Below are 26,631 nucleotides of genomic sequence, written 5' to 3'. Positions count from 1 at the left end.
TAGAGGAGGGGACAGGAGTCAGGGGCAGAGAGACTGGGGCAGGAGCTGAGGAGGAGGGGATAAGGACTGAAGGGTCTGTAACCATTGGAGAACACTTCCCTACAGAACCTGGAATTGAAGCCAGGAGTCCTGAGACTCAAAAGGTCTTTGCTGTCTAGGAAATAGCGGTGAAACCTACTGGTAAAGTGTCTGTCTCCTTCCTCCCTCCCCAGTGGCTGGTTTACATATTCTTTGACAATCTGTTGTTCTTATCAGTTACTCCATAAGCTCGGGTGGCGGAAGACTGCGCTGTGGATCTAAACATCCTAACCCTGCTGATGACCCAAGTTGGGGATCATTGTGATTCCAGATGATGAAATTTGTTTTTCCAGCTTGCTTTTTAAACCATTTAGGAAATTACATCCCAAAAAATGATGAAAAGGTTGCAAAGTCAAGCCCTCAAAAATTAGGAAATGCCAGAGTAAAGTTGCATGTGTACCCTTAATTCAGCTCCCATATGATAGTCTTTAATTGCATGATTACATGGTTTCATTACATCCTATCAGTCTACGGTAATTCAGTCTGGTCAGTCTGGTTTTCCGAGGTGACGAGATACCTGACGGGGTTAGTAGCTGTAGTTCCCATTTTTGCCCTCCCGTTCTTTTTTTTTTTTTTTTCTATTAGTGTGAATTATTTGCACTTTGGCAGTGGCAGGAATAGGCCATTGCCAGAAGTTTGGGCAAAAGCTGGTAACACCATGCACACACACAAAGAAAACATCACAGATCCCCAATCCTGCATTAAAGTTCATGTAAGCAGACCCTGACACTTGTGTGGAATTCCACTGAAGTTAACGGCTCAGTGCAGGTAACAGGTGTGTTTCTGTGCAGAGCCAGTTGCAGGATTAGGGACTCAAAAATGGTAACTGCATCACACGAGTCAGAGAACACTGGCAATGAGTTGTTTACCTTACAGATATCCAGGACAGTCGGAGCAGAAATTACCAGACACTGTACAACTATTTTGGACTCAAAGTTTCCCAAACTGGAAGCTAAAATGGATAATACATTGGGAGAAATAAGCACTGCAATAGCAGTATTAAGGGTGCTGGCTCAGAGATAAAAACAGATCACTACCCTGGAAGATTGGTCCAAAGAGACAGATAATCAGCAGAGTAAATAAAAGTTTTGCCTGACAAACTGCGAGACCTTGAGAACCATGGCAGGACGAAAAATCTAATCGAGATTGGACTTTGAGAAAGAATGGAAGGAAAGAAATCTGTATCCTCCTCCAAACAATGAATTCCTGCTGGGTTTAAAATGGAAGTGAAAAATGGCCACACTAAAAGTGAGTGGACACACAGAATTAGATTATTGTCCTCAGGGGAGATTGAGAGACTCAGAACAGCTATTTATATTCCATAGTCATGGAGACCACTAAAGAACCCGAAGCTGCAAGAAATCCCAAGGTCCTACAGGAAGGAGATAATAAGCTATTCATATTTACAAATTTCTCATTGTCACCAGTGAAGGCCAGTGGAATTCAGAGGTCGGGAGAATGCTTCACTGAAAACAATTTTAGATTCACTTTCCTCTACCTGGCAACTCTAAAAACAATCAGCATTGGTTAGACGTCCACCTTTAAACGTCCAACAGAAATTAAAGACATTCTCAGCAGTATTTCATATAGTTCATTGATGTGAACTATGCTGCTGCTATGTAAGAAGTAGATCTGTATATTCCCTATTGTATAGACTTTCTGTAAAATAACCTCCTGGCATATTGGATATTAACTTACAAAATTGGCTACTAATGCCATATAATTAATTTTTTTTAAACTCTTCCCCACTTGATTTGAAATTGTCTGTCTGATTTAACAAAAGCAGGTGGTTTAGGGAACTTAAAAAGTAAAGAGAACTCAATCGCTTGTGCTTGTTTTACTCTGCTGGAATGGAGATTCCCCAGACATGGTTTATCACATAATCTGTGTATTTACTTTTTGCCCTTCTGAACGTATACCATTGAGGATTGCTTCCCCTCCCCGTATGCCAAGCATTTTACAGATATGGAGACTCACTAAAAAAAAAAAAAAAATCAAACAAAATGTTCTCTTTCAGGCTATCAACACTATTTAATTCATTTCCATGTAAAAAATATTTCATAAAAGAAAAACCCAGAGGACCATACCCAACAGAGAAAATGATAGAGTATTGGGAGAAATTGTTTGTTATAGCATTTTTTAAAAAGAAATTACCTAACCAGTATATACACTTGATTAAAAAAGGCAAAAACTCTCATTATACCAATAATGCTAGAAAAAAAGAGAAACTATTTAAAGCAACATATACTTTTATAATAAATGACAATATTTAGTAAATAGTTATGAACAGTCTAGAATGTGTACATAGACTATACATCTCTCCATATCTTTAATACTTTTCACTTAGATGTACTCATCATATGCAAGAAACATAATGCAGAGATACCAAACTTGATGCACTCAATATGGCAAGTTGCATGATCCATTTATACTAGACAAAAAATCTCCCCATTATGGTGTATATTTTTAGGTAGTCTTTCCTCCGGGTAAAAAAAAAAAGGTTACACAAACTTTTTTTTATTTCCTAATATGCATTAGTAAAGAAGGATTTAAAAAAGATATAACAACACTATCAATAATTCCTATTAGCTACTGCCAAAGATATGTTGCAGAACTGAGTGACTGACCCATGCTCCTGTACAGTATCTGGCTCTTTTTAAAAGCAATATTAACCTGTAGATCACAGGGAGAAGTACTACTGTCACGCTACTGGTGGCAGCAACAGTGGGGAAATCTAGAGGGTGGGAAGAGTAGTGTAGACAATCCCATAGGAGGGCTGAAGAGGGGGGATGTGCTCTCGCTAGCCCAATGTTGTATCTTGGATCAAGGGGGATGTGGTCTCTAGACCACATGTGAAGGGTGAAAACAAAGTGAGAGTGAGTGTGTGGTTTGTAGTGGGAACATAGAGTGAAAAGAAAATTAAGACTCTGGCCTATAAGCTGGTGGATGTTTCTCTTGCCAATGCGTGGAAAGTGGTTGGGGGATAGTGATGGTCTTTGGCTATATTAAAAATGCAGGACAGGCGAAATGGGCAAGGTAAACCTGCTAGCCTGTAAATAGCGTCTGGGGCAGATTTAAGGTGGTGGTGGTGATTGGAAGCGTATCTGTGAATTTCTGGTTTTTTCCAGCACATTGGTTATCGAAAAACTAATTATTAATGCCTGTTGATGTATACCTTGTTTTTAAGGTTTAGAATACACAGCACTTAACTCTGTCTAAAGAACGTTTGACTGGGATTGTCCCTAACTTTCATTTAAGTGGAAAAAAATTACTTTTCGGGTAAAATTATGTTCATATCCCAGCTCAGGTCTTCCCAAGCCCCCATCAACTCCTTCCAGCCTAACCTCCACACGACACTTTTCAGACTCAGAATACTCATCCCCGGGGCGGGTCAGAGCCCTTCTCCCTCCTACCCTTTTCAAACCAGGACAAGCGAGCCCTTTTTTCAAAGTTTTATAACTCGGAACAAGTTTTATACCTCTGATTAACTTCCAACTTTTTTCAAATAATTTTTCTTTGGGGAGGGACGTACACATAAGAAAGTGTGTGGAAAAACCATTTTTCAGAAAGTTAGATGGGTGGGGCAAATTCACACTTATAATGGAAACTTAAAAACCCTTAGCTATGGAGTCACTATTGTAAATACATACACATGTATTATAGACATGGATATAGACACAGACTCTGAACTTTATACTGTGGGTGTAAATCTTTATAAACAGGAATATTATAAATACAGGACATGCCAGAGATAAGAATGTGATTAGAAATTTCTCTGTGATGACCATACCACTTATAGTCCTGTTAACTTGGACATATATTGCAGTTGATGGGGGGTTGGGGGGGAGGGTTCCTGTTTTGTTCATTGCTTTAAAACTTGCTTATTTATAGGTTGGCTAATCTTGTCTGGTTGGAGAAGTGTTGAATACCATACAAAGATGCCTAGTTTTGGCTATACTGGATGGAAGGATGTTGGAGGTAATATTTTATTGGGTAAGGGAGTGGAGGTGGTGAGTGGTGGAAGGGAGAGGGTGTGGAGAAACTCTACTGATATGTGTTAGTGTATGTATGCTGTAGTTAGATGCAAGAGTGGATAATGATAGCAATGGAAGGAGGTGCAGCAAAAGAGGGTCTCCGTTAATAAGGTAGGGAATAAGGTTAAGGAGTTTAAGGCAGTGGTCTGAAAGGAAAATCTAGAAGGAGTCAGATTTCAGTGTTGGAGCACTCATTGCAATGAGTCACTGAGAGAGCCTGAGAGCTGCCTTTGTTTCACTCGTGTCTGAACGTTGGAGGAGACAACAGACTCCAATTTTTAGTAACTTTTTCTTTTCAGAACTAAAAATTCATGTTCTCCGAACATTTTTCCCACTTAAGGTCTTTCAACAAACTTTAAAAAAAAAATGCTCTCAAGGTAAGAGTGCTAACTTTTTACTTTTTTCTTGTATTTCTGCCTTTTAACTTTTAGTCTTATCTTTTTTCTTTTTTTTTTCTCCCTCTTCTTGGCAAATTTGCTCCAGGCATTGCTGGTGGCCCTGGAATTTGCTACTACTGTACTGGGGTTCATTTCTCCCTGTTGTTTTAGCGGCTCAGGTCATAGAAGGTAAGAAACTCCCCAGATCGCTTATTTAAATTGAGGTTAAGCGTTTCTTTTGAAAGCCACATTCCTAATATGGAAAGTAGTTGTGCATTTCAAATTTCTAATGTATTTGCTGACTGCTGTTCTCAGCTTCACTTGGAGAGGTTGCTGCTAGTTAAGAGCTATAATTGCCATTCATTCTGGAAGGGTGGGGGGCTAAAATACATCAATTGGTCCCCAAAAGTAAGAGAGCATATGATGTGTTCTCTCGACATTATTTGAGAGTGCAATAAGAGAAAAAATAACTTCATTTGTTATATGGTGTATATAAACTACACTTCGATTTACAGAGATGCAGAAGGGTAGTAGGAAGCAGTTAGATGGGTATAGAGCTGTCATTCTGGTGTTAACAGGAGCAAGTGCTAAGTGTGGTGTGATCTCTAAGGCATTATGTGATGCTGCTTCTGGGTGTTATGAATTTGTGCTCCAGAATGCCTGAGCACATTGTGCCTTTCAGATCTCTTCAGTTATTTTTGACTAGCATGCTGAAATGAAAATCTAACCAGTTTACTTTTGTGAATGAAAATCCCCCCCCCCTCATAAATATAATGCATGCTTTGTAACATGGTCAATACCAGTCAATATCTTGCAGTTTGTACAGATGATATAACTTTCTAGCATATTTTAAAAGATACTGTATTGATTTAGAAGTTTACATACTATTGAAGAAAAAGCAAATAGAGATTGAAATGTTAGGTTTACAGCACGGACGATAATATACCTTAAAAAGAGTTTAGCTCCTTCTTCAAATGGAATTAATTGTGGATCTTAATTATGTAGGCAGCACCTAGATTCTATAGTTATGGGAGCATTAAAAAGGTACTGCATAGAAAAATACAGACTGGAGATAGAGATTTGAGTATTCTTCAACCCCCCCCCCCGCTTTTTTTTTTTTCCTTTTCAACTGCGGCATGCTGCCCAATGTGTGGCAATGTCACAGCCAAAACTCCAGCTAGTTATTCCTTTCATTTCACTGGGAGGTATGCCACATGTCAGCAAATGCTAACTGCAAGATTTTTACATATTGGCCAAGTATGTTACATTGCTGGACTACATGTAATTTATGAATGCTACCGTTAGGAACAAGCTATGAGAAAGAGGGGCAAACATTACATGTATTTCATTTTCTGATCGTACAGAGTATGATGCATATACTATTTGGATCAAACTTGCAGCATTGTATGAAGATTTATTTCTCATGTAAAGCTAAATACAGCAATACAATGATGAAAATGTTTATCTTGGACTGGACAGTCAAATGAAGACCTATAGTACATAAAAACACAAGTAGAAACCCACATGTGGCCATAACTATATGGGTCATACATTGATAATACTTCGAATAAGCATGAAGCTCTTGCAAGAGATCGATCTAGCACACAGATCTGCCACCAGAGACAGAGCAGTCAATGATATAAATTACATTCAGTCCTGTAAGATGCTGATTGTCTTCACCTACAACTGACTTGAATGTGAGTTCAGAGTGCTCAGTATCTTGGAGGTTTGAGCCCATAGATCTTTGACTGGTTATCTCATTTTTTTGCACATATATTTTTGTGCAAAACGGAAGGCTGATATAGACCAGTAGTTCAGCAAACTGGAAACTACTCTCCCATTAATGTGTAGAGTATTTTTGCAGGTAATTCAGTAATTATCCGGATAAATGCACATCTTCCCATGTGTGATTTTACTGCTTGTTTCTGAAAGGAGATTAGAGTTCTGTCAATTTTTAAGCTTTCTAACTAGCTGCTACTGCTGACACCATACCTGTGGTCAGTCAACCCAAGAAATATATTGGCCTGACTTTTTTGTTCTCTTCAATATTTCCATTTCCTAAACACTAATAAACGCTAAGCAGATTATGTCTACAAGTCTCTTTCATCATTATTGATTTCCAGGTTTCTCCTAGCCTTTGATTATCTGGGTATTGTTTCCTACTGCTACTTGGCTTCTCCTCTCTCTCCCCTCACCAGGCAGCCGTGGCTTACAGCTACAATTTGGCCCTGTCTCAAGTACTTTATTTTACAAGCTGCTGTGTTATATCTTATTTCTTAGTGGTGATTTGTCACCCTGTAGCTGTAAATGTGTATCTTTTCTTTGCTACAAATTACTCTGTATAAAGCGATTCTGCCCAAGGAGATGAAAGAAGCTAAAGCTTGGAAATATTCGCATTGTCTGTCCATCTATTGGAGGGCACTGAACTTTCAAATGAGTAACGTAGAGCCCAGTGCAGTGGGGCTACCAGTGGTGGTGGGGCGAATGCTACTCCAGCTGAGTAAGGGTGACAGAATAAGCCCCATATAAGTATTCTTGTTAATCAGGGAAGACTTAGTAGATTATGAAAGTCTCCACATATTGTAAGCAAGATATGAAACATTGTTTGGTGGCATCAATAATTGGGAGGATAAATATGTCATCTTTCCATGATACTAGTAATTGGTCAGTCCTGCTACTTGTCTGTCCAGCCAGCCTGTGCCTGGACCTTATGCAGATACACAGGGGAAAGTGTAAGTTGCCTTCCCCATTTGCATGATCCATGGAAGGGCCAAGTAAAGTTGCAGCCTCTGGTCCAGATCCACAAAAAGACTTAAGATCCCAACCTCCCACATTAGGTGCCTAAGTTAAAAATTTAGGAGTCGCTGAGCCTCAAAACCTCCATTTGGCTGCTTTCTAACCCTGTAGGTGCCTAGAATCACTCAGTGCCGATATTTTTTGCTGTAGAAGTCCCCTAGCCTAGATGCTTGTTTCTGCCTCCAGGCATGCACAGTGCTGCCTTAGACAGGAGTCCTGCTGCCTAATTCCCACTGAAGCCACAGTGTGGTCCTCGAACCAGGTACAAATTGGCATTCTCCCAGCTATCTCCCCAGCATGCCTAACTCCACACAAAATCAGGCTTTGAACATGCCTAACTCCAAACAAAATCATTGGGGGACAGCAGCAGCCTCCCATATAGCCTTTAGCCCTGTGTACTCACTCCCCCCGCCCCCCCAATAAGGAGAAGGGATTTGAACAGGGGTCTCTCACCTCTCAGGTGAGTGGCCTAACCATTGAACTATAAATAGTCTGATGTGGGCTCTCTGTCTCTGCAGCTGAAGTTGTTCCACTGTGTATAGATAATTAAATTTGCATTGGGCCAAAGAGAGAGTGTGAGTGACTCTATAGTCCAGTTACCTTAGGGTACTGGTCAGGTGACCGGGACAAGGGAAGTCTAGCCTGGTGGTCAGAGCAGTCGTCGGAAACTAAGGACTAGGTTCAGAGCTGGAATCAGTCGTCAAAAGCTGGAGCCAAGGGTTAGACCGGAGGGCAGGAACTGGATACAAGAGCCAGACTAGCATCTGTAGTCAGAAGAAGCTGAGCTGGAGGTCAGGACCTGGGTCGAGCAGTGTATCAGGCAAGGTGGAGTTCAAGGTGGGTGCAGGATAGAGGCAAAGCTGGGGGCAAAGCAGGAGCAGCAGGACCAAGGTAACACAGGAGCAGTCACAGTGGTGGGTATGAGCACTGAGCAGCCAGCAGAACTGCTGCTGCTGGCCCCTGCAGCCACTCAGGTGCTGTGGCTCATCAGACAGCCTGCTGCAGGCCAGCTGTACTGATGAGGTTGCCTGGAGACTAGATCTGCTCCAGAACCTGATTCCTAGTAACACCTTACCTGAGAGGTGGGAAACTCAAGTTCAAATCCCTGCTCATCAGATAGAGAGTGGAACTGAATCAGAATCTCTGCGATTGCAGGTGAGTTCCCTAAGCACTGGGTGAAAGGTAATAAGGGAAGTGACCACCCCCGGCCATTTTGTGTGGAGTCAAGTGTGCAGTGGCACTGTTGCAAGAAACAACACAGGTGCCTGGCTCCAGGAATGGGGTTCCCAGCTGTGGACTCCAGGCTCTGGGTTCCAAGCAGAGTTAGGCTCTTCTCTCTAGCCTGGACCTAGGTGCCTAAATCCCAGTGAGGGGTGGGGCTTAGGGGACACCCTTCTATTGGCTGTCTTAGGTGGCTCCTTGCTTAGCATCCTGGCTTTTTTAGCTCCATTCTTGGGCACCTATCTCTCTCCATACATTATACCGAGAGCCTAGGTATCTAACGCAGGCTTCATAGATTCCACGGGGTGGCAAGGCACCTAAAATTTAGGCACTGCAATGCTAAGAATAAATCCACAAAATGCCTCTGTGGATTTGTGTCTCTGTTCTTTGGGGACTGCAGGAATGACTCCCTTCCCCACCCACCCCCATGCTCCATCCCTGTGCCCTTGTAGGCTTATGTCACCTCAAAGTGGGTGGAGAGAAGATGAGGCTACGCCAGAGGGGGGAGTATGCTATACCCCACAAAGGGGTATAGCAGTGAGTATGCAGCCCATGTGTGCCCAGGAATTCCAGGAAGTATTCTGCCCCGCTAAGCCAGAAAGCCTGCAGTGTTCTTCCTGACATGGTGGCCTGTATCCCCTCATTGTGGACTCTGCTTAAATGGCATAATCAAGTCCCTAATGATCAAGCAACTGTTTTTAACACAACAGCAAATCCAACTGCTCTGTTTTGTTGTCCAGGCAAAATACAGAATTAGTCCCTGTTATATACATTGCATTTCACAATTGCACGGTTTTCCTCGTGACACATTGCCTTATTTTAATTTAGCAACTAGAGCATGTGGTTATAATACCTCCAGAGCTGTTTTCATTGTTCCAGGAGCTAAGGGTCACTCAAAAGTGTTTTTTGACGGGTAGTGTAGATCGTTTCCACTGGATCATAACACAGAGTGTATGCAAGGCAGCTGAGTGTCTGATTAAACTTGGGATATTTGGCAGCTAGTTAAATAGATTAAATTGTTCACCAATTCATGGAAAAAAACCTCACCTCCAGTGAATGATTTATTTGGGGCTAGATTGTGCCACACAGACAAAGCCCTGATGCTCAGAGGCACCCCCTTCTGCATCACTCTGCTTGTTGGTACATGGGTGGTTCAACCATGGCCCTTCCTCCGCTTTGCCCCCGACAGGTGATATGCACCCAAGAGGGAGCAGAGTGGGAGAAATCCCTGCACTCCCCAGAGTGGGCTCATAAGGGGTGGGAAGATCCTTAGCCCTTTCCACTGCACCCTCCCACTGCACACCCTCAAAAGGGGCAGGCAGAATCTGGCCACTGAATGTTATGGAGCCTGTCTAATTGTGGAAACCTTTTAATTACAATAGATGAAAATTGCATCAAATAGTACCTTATTCTGTTTGTACAGAGAGGTGTCAGAGCCTATTAAGGGGAAGTGACAGAGCTGATTTACTTACATTAGTGATTGTCATTTGAACTATTTAGGTGCAGATTGTTAGAATTTCTTCCTCTAGTTGTGATACTGCCTCATGTTTGGCCATTTAATAATTAGGTCCCCTACCTTCTGTTTGATGTCAGTGCATGGCATTGGTTACTAAGGGCCTCATTGTGCAAGGTGCTGAGCACCTTCCACTGCTCTTAAAGTCAATGGGAGTTGAGGGTGCCCGTCATTCTCCAGGACTGTGATGTATTTCCAATTGTGGCATCAGATTTGGAATTGTAGAGTGTGAGTGCTGAAGCTGAGGCAGGGTGAAACTTGGAACGGTGGGAGCCTCTTTGATGATCATCTTGCTCTCATTTCCTTAAAAAGTCCCATTCATTCTTCTAGATGTCAAAATATCTCAACGCTTATTAGTGTGGGCTGCAGTTCTTGACAGCCAGAGCAACGCTGCTGCACGTTTTCATACTTTGTTCCAAAAGAAGGTGGGCTTGTTTAAATTATTTATGTGACTTGCAAACGTGGAACCATATACTGTATCTAAATATTTTAGGTCTGAGTCCTCTTACTTTTAAAGAGCTTTAAAGCTTTCCCATCAACATCTGGGTTCTATTATTAGAAAAGCTACCCAGTGCCGGGCCTGCTGTAAATAATATGCTCAGCAACAGTTCACAGAAAGTAAATATTTGTCTTTTTTCCTTGAATCTGTGTGTACAGAATGGCTGTCATTAGGTTGTTGACACAAACTTTGTGCTTAGTGACCCCTTGGTTCTAATGAAACCGTTCCAAATTATTGACTCACATTGACTGTTGGCCACCTTCCTGGAATTCAGATATGTAGGCAGATTTGTATTTCTACTCACAATGTGCCAATGCAGTGGGTGTAGAAAAGAATGCACGTAAATAGTAATTATATGTGTGGCTCATTATCCACCACTATGGCGATGGCAATGTTGACAGGAATGGTCTGTTCCTTTCAATTCTCTTCCAAGAAAGGAAACAATGACTACAGTAAAGCTTGACTGTACAGAGCACAATGTTTCACAGATAATGCAGATGCCGCTAATCTTGTTACAGCTCCAAAGTGAACATTTGGACATTGTCAAATTGCACTGCAGTCTAAATTAAACAAGTCACTTCATATCTTTAAAATGTGTCTTCAGGGTGTTAGCAGCTGTGCAAGTTCTTAATATACAGTCTGTCCTGATTTCATAGCTGTTAAAATGCCTTCGTTATCAAAACAGAGCCAGTTTACTTAGAGAAAATTGAGGAGGGTAATCTGTATAAATAGTTGAAGGATCTGGTAACACCTGTGGAACAAATTTGCTACCTCAGACTTGTCCTATCATTTGCTGTTCTAAATAGATTAGTGTACCCGGTGCTGCATTTTGTCCAATAGCTCTTCAGGACAATAACTGGCTATTTGGTAACTTGCTCAGCTGAGCAGCTAAAGGTTCCCAAGGCCTCTTGAGGGGAAACAAGTAGGGGTGCAAGTCTCTGTAATTAGTATAGCGGCTGTGTTCATTTCCACTCGCCCCCCCTGTCACCAGAATGGATACACTTCGGATGGAAAGTCATTTTAATGTTCCAAGCTAAATTTCACAATTCTGTAGGTGACATCTTTATATGTGGGCCACTAATGCTGCTTCGGTGAGTTGCTGTGCTGGAATGGATTGAAATCTCCATCACAATGGACTGGCACAGCTGCAGGCCCTGCAACGCAGGAAATGTCATTTAAGCAGCCTGAGTGGTGCAACACCCTTTGAGCGTGCATCTGCTCATGCACTCATGAGTTTGTGAGGGCTCTACGCCTAGGCAAGGGGTCCGTTGTGAGGCGGAGACGCCTCCTGTGTGCCAACACTGACACTTTTACACCACATACCAAAGGACAGCTCCTCGCTGCTCCTACCCGGGATAAATTGGTAGAAACCTGCCTGTTACGGAGGAAAGGGAAGTACAGGCAAAGGCTTTGCAAGAGGTATGAATTTGGCCCAGTGTATTGCAGTGCTCTTCTGGCAAAGCCAGAGGATCTCTTGAGGAGCCAGAATTCATGCAGGAGAAAGGCACTGCCGCCGGCCTGGTGGGCAAAGAAGATAACAGAATAGCACAAGGGAGCATGGGGTCAGGAATCGTGTGTAAATCACAAATGAGGCCAAAAGAGAAACTTCGGATTTGCTTCATGCAGCGACCCACCATTTGAAAGGATTGAATCCATGTTGTCAATAATATGGTCTGGCATGAGGCACAAAACCAAAGACTTTGTACACATTTGTTTTGCCTGAGCTTAATGCAAAATAAGAGAGTGACACTGGTAGACCAGGTACCAGCTCATGCCAAAGCCCCAGGCCTCACTGAACACTTACAAATGCGTAGCTGGAAGAAGAGCTCTGTGTGGCTCAAAAGCTTCTCTTTCTCACCAGCAGAAGTTGGTTCAATAAAAAAATATTACCTCACCCACTTTGTCTCTCTAATATCCTGGGACTGACGCAGCTACAGTTACATTGCACATATGAGGAAGCCAGGCCAATTCCCTTGTGGATTAGTATAGATCAAAGAGATAGCTAAATGTATAAGAGTGTACTTGGTGTTTAAACTCCATGCAAACTAATGGGATGCTGCATGCATTGTTTTCACTTATCTGTATCCTGTTATAATGTAATTGCAAACATTTAATCAGTGCAGGGGACTGGACTAGATGACCTCTCAAGGTCCCTTCGAGTTTTATGATTTACATTGTATATACCCTGTTACTAAATAACCCATCAAATAAGAAAGAAGTTAGAATTTTAACAGGGAAGTGCTAATTCTTGCACATTTCAAAGCAAGAGGGTAATGATTGGAGATGAAAGACTCTAAACGCATTCCTTTCTCCATCCTCAAAGAAATAGCCTGTGTGAGTAGTGACACTGTCAACTTGTTTTCTGTGAGAAAAAGAAGCTAGAAGTATGGATGCAAAGAAAAATTCTTCATCTCTGGACAGTGTGGATTTAACAGAGCAGAATAACTGAATGAGAAGACGGAGATCCCCAGAGTTTTTCTGGGTAGCCCTGAGAGACTTTTGGGAAACTGGCAGAACACGACATCTCTGCTACCATTTGGAATTGTAGACTGTGACTCACCCGTACATATAATTTTACCTGCTTTAACCTCTCAATAACGCTCATTCTTTTTTTTGTTAGCTAATAAACCTTTAGTTAGTTCACTATAGAACTGGATACCAGTGTTGTTGTCTTTGGTGTGAGATCTAGGATGCAAATCGACTTGGGTGAGTGACTGGTCTCTTGGGACTGGGTGTAACCTGGAATATTTTTGTGATTTTTGGTATAAGTGACCATTTATCACATAGCCCAGCTTGCCTGGGTGACCAGATAGACTGGAGTGTCTAAGGGGTCTGTCTGTGATTCCATTATAAGACTGCTGCAGTACTTGGGGAGTTCACATGTCGTACAGGGTTGGTGAAATCTAATTATAGAACATACCATCAGTTTGAGATGTCTGCCCTGCTTTTGACAGTTTGCCCTGAGGTTGGTACTCATGGTTGTGAGCCACTCTGGATAGTGTGACAAAGAGTACCTGAATTAACACCATGAGAAGAAATATATCGTAGCCATCCTAATCGGTAAGCTTGAACAAGTGGGACAGTATAAGTGACTGGCCGGAAAAGGGGGTTGCCAAAAATGCATTGGGTTTGGCACAGGTAATCTCAGAGATCCTTCACCTGTGTTGTGCTCTCTGAGCATATTTAATTGAGTAGTTCTGAGGTCTGCAGTCTATTGGCAAGAGAGTAGCTGTGGCTTCATCAGGACACACAGATGAAGGCAGACAGACACACCAGGATGGATTTAAATGGCAGGTTGCACCTTTGTTAATGTAACACTGAGGACTGGCGCTATAGGCCCAATCCACCTCTCACATAACAGCCATTCAGATATGTGGGGCGACATGGGCTCCCACCATATAACCAATACCTCAGGGTAGACCTTCCTCAGGCTACCCCTAGAACTCAGCTCACTTCTGAATCCTCTTGGCCTCCCACCCCACGAGGGGGTAGAGGGTGCCAAGGGAGTACCTTGGTCTGCAAGGTCTTCAGATCTCCCCTTCTTACAGGAACAGGGTCCACCATTGAAATCTTGGGTCTCATTTATATCTGGGAGCTGGGCCTTTTTAGCCTTTATCTGCACTGGATTCTTGCTGCAAGTTGCAACGCAATGAACTAACGTTCCTGTATATTTGTAGTATTATACTTCCAAGCCATGCCCCTTTCAACTTCACTGTACTTCCACGATGCTGTGAGGAAGGTGAGAAAACCCACCAGATCTCTGCCAGTTGGGTCTAGTGGAAAAAATTCCTTCCAGACGCCCAAATAGGCAATTAGTCAGATCCACAGTGCCCTGAAAAAACCCAGCTCCTACACTAAAACTACAATGAGGAGGGGGCAGGGGAGCTAAAGAGAATAGGAGGTCCCTAAAGTGTGGGAAAAGGTTTAAATTAATGGGAGAGTGAAAGGCAGGGGGCGGGAATCAATCCTTGTTTGCTCCCAGCTGGCCAGTGGGAGCCAGAGAGCCAGAGAAGGAGGGGCCCAGGCTGGGCATCTTCAGGCAGGCTCTCTCCTCCTCACCTCTGGGCAGCTGTTCAACTCTGCTGCCCTCCCAGCCCTACCCCGCCCCATAAAGCAAGGAAGCATTCTTCACCTTGTGAGCGCCAAGGAGCAGTAATGAGTGGGCTTCTGAGTGAGGATCATGCTAAATACGATGGCAGCCAGAGAAGCCCACATAGACTCCACCACTGAAACCATTGAAATGGAATTTTAGTGAGGCTAGAATCTTTGGAAAGAGAGAGAGGCACTTTTCCCATCTTCTTATAATTCTGTGGTATGGTCAATTCTACCTAAAATATAGTCAGCTTGGATAAAAATTAGTCAGCAGGTCCAAAATCCTTTGACTAGGATGTGAGTCATTTGCACTTTATTTATTTATTCGTTTTCTTGCAGCATAAAACATTTTAATACAACTTTTCCTGTGTTCTTGGCAGAGTTCACAGGAAGACCTTTATCTTGTGAGCTTTTTCTGGCTGCATTAGAACAAAAAAAGTCCCTGGCTGTGCATTACTCTAATCCAGGCTGTTTAATACCAAGTTTGTGTTTTGGTCCCTGGTTCAGTGTTTACTAAAATGTGTATTGTAACACATTTGTAAATATATTGTAACACGTCAAAGACTCCTCCAATAGACATTGATGCCCGTTGATGTAGAGCATGCTAACGTATGGTTTAAGTTGCGTCTTTTCACATATTAGTGTATACATCTCCATGAGATTTAAAAACTCGTTTAATTAAGACATTGGCATACACAGCTTTAAAAAAGAGTGTTCTAATCTCTGTAGTCTGTATGTTTGGAGTCCAGATCCTCAACAGTATGATTTCAATGGGGTTTAGGTGCCTAAATACCTTTATTGATCTGGGCCAGGATGACTATTCAAGAATTTTTTTTTTTTTTAAATTCAAAGCAGCATACCTCTTCCTGCCATAAACATTCTGGAAGCAAAATATTCATGTTTTGATTCAGTTTACATAGTAAGGCTTTACTTTTTATATCTAGCTACATAACTATAACATAGAAAAAGTAAGACAAAATAACCCACTTAAATTCTGACTCACATTCAATGGAACTTCAGCAAATTCACAGTTAAAGGATTTGTTTTCTCCACCCACTGTTTGCAGCATTAGTATTGCCAAATGCTTGTACTAGTTTTCTCCAGCTCTCCAGGCTCGTCAAGTATACTATGGAGGACTGAGCAGGGGACACAAGTTCCTGCCAAGTGCTCCAGGGCCTGTAGGCTTTTTGGGGAGAGGGATAGCTCAGTGGTTTGACATTGGCCTGCTAAACCCAGGGTTGCGAGTTCAATCCTTGAGGGGGTCATTTAAGGATCTGGGGCAACTATGGGGGATTGGTCCTGCTTTGAGCAGGGGGTTGGATTAGATGACCTCCTGAGGTCCCTTCCAACCCTGATATTCTATGATTCTAAGATATATTCAGCAATGCTAAATTCTAATAATTTCCGAGAGGATTCTTACAAATCACTCAATGCTTTAATATGAGAGTAGGGAAAACCAACTCAGTAATGGACAAATACTGAGCAAGTGTATATTTGTGACTCAAAAAGCAATCTTTGGCCTATTAAAGCAATTGACAGAATCCCTTAAAGTGAAATCAGGTTAAATGTTTTAAAATACTTAAGCAAATTTTATTTTAAAAATTATTAATTCCTTGCAAGTGCCTTAGTGATCCTTGTCCATTGGCTGTGTTTGTTGGTCTGGAAAAGTCACTGATTTCTTAAAAGAGAGAATCAACAAACAGTATTCATCCTCAGAGAAATTAATCACAGAGGGCCATCTATTATGCTGTAAGTATAAAATCACACTGAATATCTGGGAGCAGGAAATTCCATGACCCACAGACTTTCCTTCAGCTTCCCCTGTCAGGAGGTGATCTCCTTAATCCTCATGCAGAGTTGATAAGAATCATACTGCTGCTCTACTGGGGACCCAGATCATCCAAACCCAGGTAGGGAACAGTAAGAATATCCTTTTAAGGGTCTTATAGTGGAATTGTTGCATCCCTGGTAACTTCCTATGCTGGAATGTGGAAAAGTCAGAGAGATTACTTAAAACAAATTGGAGGAAAAACAGAGTTCTGATTAAGGATGAATGGATTCGTTTTGCGTACTTTTTGAAGGGCTCACACAGCATGGGTATCAAAGTTTGACTCTGACACAAAATCCAGTATTATTTGGTTCCCATTCTGGCAGAGCTACCTGTGGGGGGGATGTGCAAAAGAGGCAGTTTGCCCTGTCTCCATGGTAATTATTTTGGAAGGGCATGGGGGGGAAGGATTGAAAAGGGAGAAGAAAGAGGGTACATATGCATGGCTGTTAAGGGAATGTCTGTCATTAGATGAATTTTGAATTACAATCTGATAACTGCAAAACTTGGGCTCAGCCTCGTCTCCGGAGCTAATGAAGTGCCTTCCATTCAGTCAGCAGGCTCTCTGAGTTTGAAAAGTGCAATGTACATGAGATACTTCAGATGGTTCATTCTGGCCTTTGAAGATAAGGGCTGTGAATTGTCCCTGGGATCAGTTAGGCAATCAGTGCAGAGGATGGAATATTGGCGTTATATTGCTCCTGTCTGTTCATTCTGCATAGCTGGCAGGCTGACACACATTGGAGTTGCAGGAAAATACCCTGGGGCCTTGTACGGTTAACGCTCCACTGCCTGTTGGCTGGATAGGAAGTACTTAATCAGATTCAGCCATGTAATCACCTTCTTACCAGCAGCTTTATCCTTAGAAAAAAGAAAAGGAGTACTTGTGGCACCTTAGACACTAACCAATTTATTTGAGCATAAGCTTTCGTGAGCTACAGCTCACTTCATCGGATGCATACTGTGGAAAATACAGAAGATGTTTTTATACACACAGCCCATGAAAAAATGGGTGTTTATCACTACAAAAGGTTTTCTCTCTCCCCACCCCACCCTCCTGCTGGTAATAGCTTATCTAAAGTGATCACTCTCCTTACAATGTGTATGATAATCAAGGTGGGCCATTTCCAGCACAAATCCAGGGTTTAACAAGAATGTCTGAGGAAGGGGAGGGGGTGGGGGGGAGGAGGAGGAATAAACAAGGGGAAATAGGTTACTTTTTATAATGAATCAACCATTCCCAGTCTCTATTCAAGCCTAAGTTAATTGTATCCAATTTGCAAATTAATTCCAATTCAGCAGTCTCTTGTTGGAGTCTGTTTTCAAAGTTTTTTTGTTGAAGGATAGTCACTTTGAGATCAGAAATCGAGTGACCAGAGAGATTGAAGTGTTCTCCGACTGGTTTATGAATGTTATAATTCTTGTCTGTGTGTATAAAAACATCTTCTGTATTTTCCACAGTATGCATCTGATGAAGTGAGCTATAGCTCACGAAAGCTTATGCTCAAATAAATTGGTTAGTCTCTAAGGTGCCACAAGTACTCCTTTTCTTTTTGCGAATACAGACTAACACAGCTGTTACTCTGAAATTTATCCTTGGAGTTCTCTTTTTCTGGACAGGTTTGTAAACACGTGATCCAGCTCATTTTACGCCATACCCCTATGCTGCCTTTTCACATACATACACACAGAATGGGAGAATGTACTTGTCAAAACCCATTGCCCTCTTGATTCAGTTTTACCACATCCTTCCCCTGGAACTGCAGACTCAGACATTGCAGAACTGGCAAGGGATTGGATATCACATCTACATTTAGGATGGAATGCCACAGAAAATGAAGATAAACCCCTGTAGATCCCAGGCCATATACTGGTGTATCAGCTGCTGCCACCCATTCCCCAGCCTCCCACTCCCAAAGCATTGGCAACATAGTTCCAGGGTTTTCTGCATTTGGCTTCTCCTCTCCATTCAATTCACTCTTGATAGGATCACAGAGTGGTAGGTAATGGTGCTCAGAGTAGCACTAATTTACAGTCTTATTTTGGCATAGTTTACAGTGAATTGCAAGATACTTATGTTCCAGAAGTAGAACATTTCCCGATTTTTTTTCTTTGCTCTTTTGCCAAGCCAAATACCTCCCTCTGCTGCATTAGTGGCTCTGATGGGTAAATTCTGCAGAGGGGCCAGTGGTGCCATGGGGTCACCTGTGGATAGCCTATGCCCACCACATTTTACGACCATATTACTCTTGGCACACCAACTAATGTAAGGAGAACAGAACACACTTAGAACTCAGTTTCTTTTTCTTTGCCAGCTATGTGTATGTTAATGAAACTCAGGAGGAAAGAACCCAGTCGAATTTGTCAACAACTCCAAGCAATGCTTCAAACATCTTTGTATGCGGTGGCTGTGTTGTGATAGTTTTCTGAAGAGCTGCAGCTGTAGTTTGCTGCAAAAACTATTCCAGAACCATGGTTTGTCTAGCTGTTCTGGTGTGACTCATTTCTGGTGATGTAATTCTGATAATTTCAAATGACTGAACCCAGATTCAATGGAGGTCTTGTTCCACAAACGGAAAGTATCCCCATAAAATTGAGAAGAGTCTTAGCAAACTATAAACACCACGTGGCTGGACTATTTTTTTTCTTTTTTTCTCTAATAATGACAAACTAAGTACCTGGCCTGCCTCGTAGAGAGATGTTTGTGCAAGACTATAATTGAAAGAGGTTTCCTCATAAGCGACAGTATAATGAATATAGGATTTTTGAGATGTGCCCTGGAAGCAGGGGTTGAGAACACACTGTAGCTGTGTCCAACAGTTCACCGCAGATGCTCTCTAGTTTGTTTTTAATAAATGTTTTATTCATTTCTCACTCACTGCTTTGTTGTTTAATGAACCTCAAGATTATTAATCTCCTGTGCAGGAAATCGTGGGGTGAGACGTTGGTGAGTCCCTGATATTTAAAAACAAAAGCCTCACAAAGTTCTGATGCCCTAATCCAAGCCCCTTGGTTACTTCTTCGTCTCAGATTTGATAAATGTTGCTAGGTACAATTGAGGTTTTCAAAATCAAGAAAAGGAAGTATAAGGGAAGTTGCCTTGTGATTATTCCAAATTATAATTGCTTACGATGCAGCGTTTGGGGGAAAAAAAAGCCAGTTAAAACAGTTCAAGAATAATGGAAAAAGGAATTAATAGTAGGGATGGGCCAAGAATACCATTTTTGGATTTGACTGGGTAACTGTAGGTTTCAATGCCACCGCATACTTAATAGATTTTATATTACTGGCGTAGGAGTGCCCTGCATCCAGGGCCAGATAGCAGATGACAGACTGCATTAGGAGGAAATGGATGGGAGAAATCTGGGCTTTGGAAGTGTGTAGTGGGAAAGACCTGGTGGGAAGACTTTGGGGCTAGGCTGGGGTTGCAAGAGGCAGGCCCTAGCAGGTGGTTGTGGGTGGGGAATTTGGGGGTTGGAGTGGAAGGGGTAGGCTGGGCAGCAGCAAGGATGCATCCCAGGTGTGTCTGCCTAGGTAGGCAGGCCAGGTCTACTGTATTCCTCTCTTCCTGCCACACACACAGCCCTCTGCTGGGCTGATGATGGTGGGGTGCCAGAACAGTAGTTCTTGGCATTAACAATCATTGGGATACGTGAGGCAGTTCACACTTCTCAGAGGCATTGTTTCAGGCTGTCAGCAGATTCAGGATGAGGTTGTTGCATAAGTCAGGTCAGGTTGTCAAACTTTTCTTGGGGGACTAGATGCTATCTGAGATTCTGCCATAATCACAGGACTCCAGGAGCTGTGGCCCTGGCTATAATATGGCAGCTACCTCTGAAGTAGAAAGCAACAGGAGGTGGTGGGCCAAAAAAGGCCCAGAATTTGTAACATGCAGAATAATGACCAACTATTGTACAGTAAAGCCAGTTCCTGCTCTTCCCCAAAATGCCATGTGATATTGTATACAAACTGCCATCTGGTCTACTCTGTGTGGGCAAAGTGTCATCTCAAAGACAGACAGACACACACACACACACATATCCACCTGGAACTCAGTTTGTCAAAGGATGAGAGGTCAAATCAACACTACCGTCTAACTACTCCAAACCTAACGATCATAGACCACAAGATATGTACTGTTTCAGAGTAGCAGCCGTGTTAGTCTGTATCCGCAAAAAGAAAAGGAGGACTTGTGGCACCTTAGAGACTAACAAATTTATTTGAGCATAAGCTTGTGTGAGCTGCAGCTCACTTCATCGGATGCATACCGTGGAAAATACAGTGGGGAGATTTATATACACAGAGAACATGAAACAAAGGGTGTTACCATACACACTGTAACGAGAGTGATCAGGTAAGGTGAGCTATTACCAGCAGGAGAGTGGAGGGGAAACCTTTTGTAGTGGTAGTCAAGGTGGGCCATTTCCAGCAGTTGACAAGAACTTCTGAGGAACAGTGTGGGGGCAGTGGGGGAGGAATAAACATGGGGAAATAGTTTTACTTTGTGGAATGACCCATCCACTCCCAGTCTTTATTCAAGCCTAAGTTAATTGTATCCAGTTTGCAAATTAATTCCAATTCAGCAGTCTCTCGTTGGAATCTGTTTTTGAAGTTTTTTGGTTGAAGAATTGCCACTTTTAGGTCTATAATCGAGTGACCAAAGAGATTGAAGTGTTCTCCGACTGGTTTTTGAATGTTATAATTCTTGACGTCTGATTTGTGTCCATTTATTCTTTTACGTAGAGACTGTCCAGTTTGGCCAATGTAGATGGCAGAGGGGCATTGCTGGCACAATTGCCTGACCAGGGGTATTCTATCTGCTACCCAAGATCCATAAACCTGGAAATCCTGGACGCCCTATCATCTCAGGCATTGGCACCCTGACAGCAGGATTGTCTGGCTATGTAGAATCCCTCCTCAGGCCCTACGCTACCAGCACTCCCAGCTATCTTCGAGACACCACTGACTTCCTGAGGAAACTATAATCCATCGGTGATCTTCCTGAAAACACCATCCTAGCCCCTATGGATGTAGAAGCCCCTCTACACCAACATTCCACACAAAGATGGACTACAAGCCGTCAGGAACAATATCTCCGATAATGTCACGGTAAACCTGGTGGCTGAACTTTGTGACTTTCTCCTCACCCATAACTATTTCACATTTGGGGACAATGTATACCTTCAAATCAGTGGCACTGCTATGGGTACCTGCATGGCCCCACAGTATGCCAACATTTTTATGGCTGACTTAGAACAACGCTTCCTCAGCTCTCGTCCCCTAATGCCCCTACTCTACTTGCGCTACATTGATGACATCTTCATCATCAACTGGACCCATGGAAAAGAAGCCCTTGAGGAATTCCACCATGATTTCAACAATTTCCATCCCACCATCAACCTCCGCATGGACCAGTCCACACGAGAGATCCACTTCCTGGACACTAAGGCGCTAATAAGCGATGGTCACATAAACACCACCCTATACCGGAAACCTACTGACCGCTATGCCTACCTACATGCCTCCAGCTTTCATCCAGACCACACCACACGATCCATTGTCTACATCCAAGCTCTACGATACAGCCGCATTTGCTCCAACCCCTCAGACAGAGACAAACACCTACAAGATCTCTATCAAGCATTCTTACAACTACAGTACCCATCTCCTGAAGTGAAGAAACAGATTGACAGAGCCAGAAGAGTACCCAGAAGTTACCTACTACAGGACAGGCCCAACAAAGAAAATAACAGAACGCCACTAGCCATCACCTTCAGCCCCCAACTAAAACCTCTCCAACGCATTATCAAGGATCTACAACCTATCCTGAAGGACGACCCATCACTCTCACAGATCCTTGGAGACAGGCCAGTCCTTGCTTACAGACAGCCCTCCAACCTGAAGCAAATACTCACCAGCAACCACACAACAGAACCACTAACCCAGGAACCTATCGTTGCAACAAAGCCCGTTGCCAACTGTGTCCACATATCTATTCATAGGGCCTAATCATAGGGCCTAATCACATCAGCCACATTGTCAGAGGCTCATTCACTTGCACATCTACCAATGTGATATATGCCATCGTGTGCCAGCAATGCCCCTCTGCCATGTACATTGGCCAAACTAGACAGTCTCTATGTAAAAGAATAAATGGACACAAATCAGACGTCAAGAATTATAACATTCAAAAAACAGTCGGAGAACACTTCAATCTCTTTGGTCACTCAATTACAGACCTAAAAGTGGCAATTCTTCAACCAAAAAACTTCAAAAACAGACTCCAACGAGAGACTGCTGAATTGGAATTAATTTGCAAACTGGATACAATTAACTTAGGCTTGAATAAAGACTGGGAGTGGATGGGTCATTCCACAAAGTAAAACTATTTCCCCATGTTTATTCCCCGCCCCCCCCGCACTGTTCCTCAGACGTTCTTGTCAACTGCTGGAAATGGCCCACCTTGATTATCACTACAAAAGGGTTCCCCTTCCCCCACCCCTCTCCTGCTGGTAATAGCTCACCTTACCTGATCACTCTCATTACAGTGTGTATGGTAACACCCATTGGTTCATGTTCTTTGTGTATATAAATCTCCGCACTGTATTTTCCACTAAATGCATCCGATGAAGTGAGCTGTAGCTCACGGAAGCTTATGCTCAAATAAATTTGTTAGTCTCTAAGGTGCCACAAGTCCTCCTTTTCTTTTTGAAGATATGTACTGTCTTCTTCAACAACTTTCTTATACCCTGCTATTGAGCCTGAACGTGTGAGGTGATGAGTCATCCCTGAACTAGAGCCTGATTAAGCCACATGTGGTGATGACTCATTCCTGTGGTATGCTCCAGCCAATCCACAAGCCAGGAGCTAGTCTGGTGACTTCAGGGCTGGTATATAAGCTTCACAGGAAGAACTGCAGCTTAGACTGCACAATGTCACTTCATGGCTTAGAACTCTCCCTGCCCTAATAGCGATGACAGACTATACAGGCTTTAGTCTGCTCTAGCCTTGTTGCCAGTCCTGCTCTGTGCCCGGCCCTTGCACCAGACCAGCTCCCAGCCCTATGCTTGCCGCCTTCTGACCTTGCTTTTGACTCCTGATTCTGGCTTTGACCTCTGGTTCCTGGCCTACCTACCACTGCACAAACTATTAGATCTGACCATCCACACATTGGTTTCTGATAGTGCAGGCCCAAGCATAAGACCATAGTTACTCAGTCAGCCACCAGCCACTTACCCTGGGTAAAATATACCTCTGTTTAAAAACTGCCTGTACTGATGCTGAATATAGATATTCAGAAGCATTCTTGGGTGATGTTCAGTGTTCTCCTAGGCATGACAATAGCCAGAAAGCTCTTCTGGCAATAGGGGCTGAGCTCCGGGACAGACTGAAAGCTGGGCTTTTGGATGCATGGAATTCTTTTGTGTTTCTAAGTAACTGCAAATGTTAACAGCTGAAAACAGTTTAAACAACCTAGTCTCGGCAGCTGGGACGTGGGGATGGCTAGTGAACTGCTCTGTGACATCATCACCTGCATTTCTATTTTAGGAAAGCTGTGTTAAATTGTTCCACCAGTGGAGTGAGTCCAATGAACTAACAGGCTTGTGCGATTCTTAGGGCCTCATCCCACAAGCCGTTACTCATGGCAGTAATCTTATTGACATCAGTGGAGCTATTTGCTTGAGTAAAGACAACTTGCATGAGTAAGATTTTCCAGGATTGGGCCTTTAATTTCTATGGTAGCACAAGTCCCCAGATAGAATACAGGACTTCTGTTGAAACAGGTTCATTTTTATCATTGTAGGAACTTGGTGCAGAAGGTTACCCGATCTAGCCCCAGTGGTGAGCCGGAGCCAGTTCACACCGGTTCGTGCGAACTGGTTGTTAAATTTTGAAGCCAATTTAGAACCGGTTGTTAAAGGGGTGGGCAAACTCCGGCTCGCGGGCCACATCCGGCCCATGGGACCGTCCTGTCCGTCCCACCTGAGCTCTCGGCTGGGGAGGCTCCCCTGTGAATTTTTACTCACCAGGCAGCACTTGGGCGGTGGGTCCTTCAGTGCCGCTGAAGACCCAGAGTGACTGAAGGAACCGGTTCTTCAGCTTCTGGCAGCTCATCACTGTCTAGCCCCATACCAAAACCTTGAGTCATCGATGTTACGCTTTTGTCTGCATCAACAGTTGCTTCATGCACAGAGGAAGGTTGTATGTTCAGTGCTAGACTGTACCCAGCCTTACGTCAGTGTGCAAATGGAGCAAGGACTAAATACAATCTGGACCTTGTGCTCCTCTGAGTGAAGGGCTCTGTCACCACTGTCTTCTGAGGTGGGCTGGGGCCATGGTCCAGTCCCCCTCCTCACCTATCTACAGAGCTAGCTCTGTGTAGTGGGAAGGACACATTGCACCTGTCAAGACACAGGGCCTGCGTCCCAGCCAGGCTCCAAGCAACCTGGACAAGCGCAGCTGGCCTCAGGTAGGCTGCCTGATTGGTCACACCACCTGACTGGTGGGAAGAGTCAGCAGAACGGCTGTTAAGCATTAGCACCACCACTACTTCGGTGGCTGCTCCAAGCGTTTATCCATGGCTGTGACAGGGCCTACTTGTGCTGGTCCTGCTCCCGCCTTCTTCATCCAGGTAACATGGATCTGACCCACGGCGCTGGCTCCTGATCTCTGACTTTGGCTCGGACCCTTGGCTTTGGCACCCGGGGTCTGACTCCAGCTCTGGCCTTGGGCTCTGATTCCTGACTACTGACTCAGATTCTAACCACGAAGCCAGACATCTGCTCTGATCATTAGGCCTGACTCCTCCTGTAACCATGAGGAAAGTGTGGCACAAGGTCAGTGCTCCCCTTCGCTCCATGTAACTCCAGAAAGTTGTGGGTCTGCTTCAAGCACAATACTCTGGGAGCTCCTGCTGGGCTGGTGTGGCGGTGTACCACCCTTAGTGCAGCATTGTGACTTAAAGATAAAATATACCCCTTATTATTTGTATTACCGTAGTGCCTAGGCATTCCATTGATAGCCCAGGACCCCACTGTGCTAGGTGCTGTACAAATGCAGAACAAAAAGATGGTCCTTGCCTCCAACGTGCTTGCAGTCTGAGATGAGATTACAGATGGATGAGACAGACCAATGGGCAAGTACAAGGAAACAGTGAGACAGCATTGCTCAGCATGACAGGCAGTGGGCTCAGCACCAGCAGCCTAACCATTGTCAAGCTTTTTGTAGGCATTACAGCAAAGGAGAGCTTTGGAATTGACTGTCAGGGGCCTTGAAAGTGATAGAGAAGCAGGAGCTAGTAGAGGGATTCCAAGAGCGGGGTGACATGGTCAAGTGATAGGCTTGTAAAATGATCTTTGCAGCATTCTGAATGAAGTGCACAGGGCCAGAGTTCATTCGTCAAGGCCGGAGAGAAGGATGTTGCAGTAATCAAGATGTGAGATGATGAGGGGAGAGTTTAGCTGTGTGGATGGTAGGAAACATCGTATCATAGAGATGTGATGCAGAAAGAATCGGCAAGATTTAGGCCACGTCTACACTACAGAATTTTGTTGACAAAAGTTATGCCATTTTACTTAAAGCGCTGTTGCATGTCCACACTATGCTCTTTGTGTTGGCAGGGCACATCCACGCGAGCAGCTCCTGCATCGACACTGAGATTAGTGCACTGTGGGTAGCTATCCCACTGTGCAACTGGCTTCAGGGTGCTTTGGGAAGGGTTTGCAATGCCTCATTGGCGGGAACAGCGTCACATGATGCAGGTTTTTCAGTCCCATATTTCCTACTAGATTGCCAGCCGCTTTTCAACTGAAGTGTAAGGGGGGGTGGGAGAGGACAGGAGAGTGTGTGATAGGGAGTGTGTGTATGTGGGAGAGACAGAAACAGTCTGTGTTTGGGGGGAGTGCGTGAGAGATTGTGTGTGGGCGCAGTGTTTTCCCCAGGAATTGAAATTGGAGGGGGGGTGTTCACATTTACAGGGGGGGGGGCGGGTCAGGGCCAATGAGAGGGGAGAGCATGGGAGTGAAGGTGGGCTGTATGGCACCATAGTAAAAACTGAAAAATGTTTCATGACCATTTTATTAGATTTTAAAATCATCACACAAATTAAAGTTGGCTACTCAAGTCTTCTATGAAGCACTACATCTACATCCTTCTTGGTTTCTTGTTATAATTTTGCACAACTCTGTTAATGA

The 26,631-nt window shown here is 43.5% G+C and overlaps 1 protein-coding gene across 1 annotated transcript in view; it reads left to right on the top strand.

The window, feature by feature from the left end:
* Positions 1-4,178: 4,178 nt before the first annotated feature.
* The window catches only part of COL15A1 (collagen type XV alpha 1 chain), a 282,092-nt gene continuing 259,639 nt past the window's right edge, over positions 4,179-26,631 (top strand). The window contains exons 1-3 of the mRNA XM_073332560.1: positions 4,179-4,223; positions 4,453-4,489; positions 4,596-4,678. Coding sequence (XP_073188661.1) covers positions 4,479-4,489; positions 4,596-4,678 — 94 coding nt within the window. The 5' untranslated portion in view covers positions 4,179-4,223; positions 4,453-4,478. The remainder of the gene's footprint in view (positions 4,224-4,452; positions 4,490-4,595; positions 4,679-26,631) is intronic.

The sequence above is a fragment of the Lepidochelys kempii genome, chromosome 2 (assembly GCF_965140265.1).
Source record: "Lepidochelys kempii isolate rLepKem1 chromosome 2, rLepKem1.hap2, whole genome shotgun sequence".
Lineage (NCBI taxonomy): Eukaryota > Metazoa > Chordata > Testudines > Cheloniidae > Lepidochelys > Lepidochelys kempii.
The sequence above is the reverse complement of the archived record's forward strand: the minus strand, read 5'-3'. Positions and strand labels throughout refer to the sequence as shown.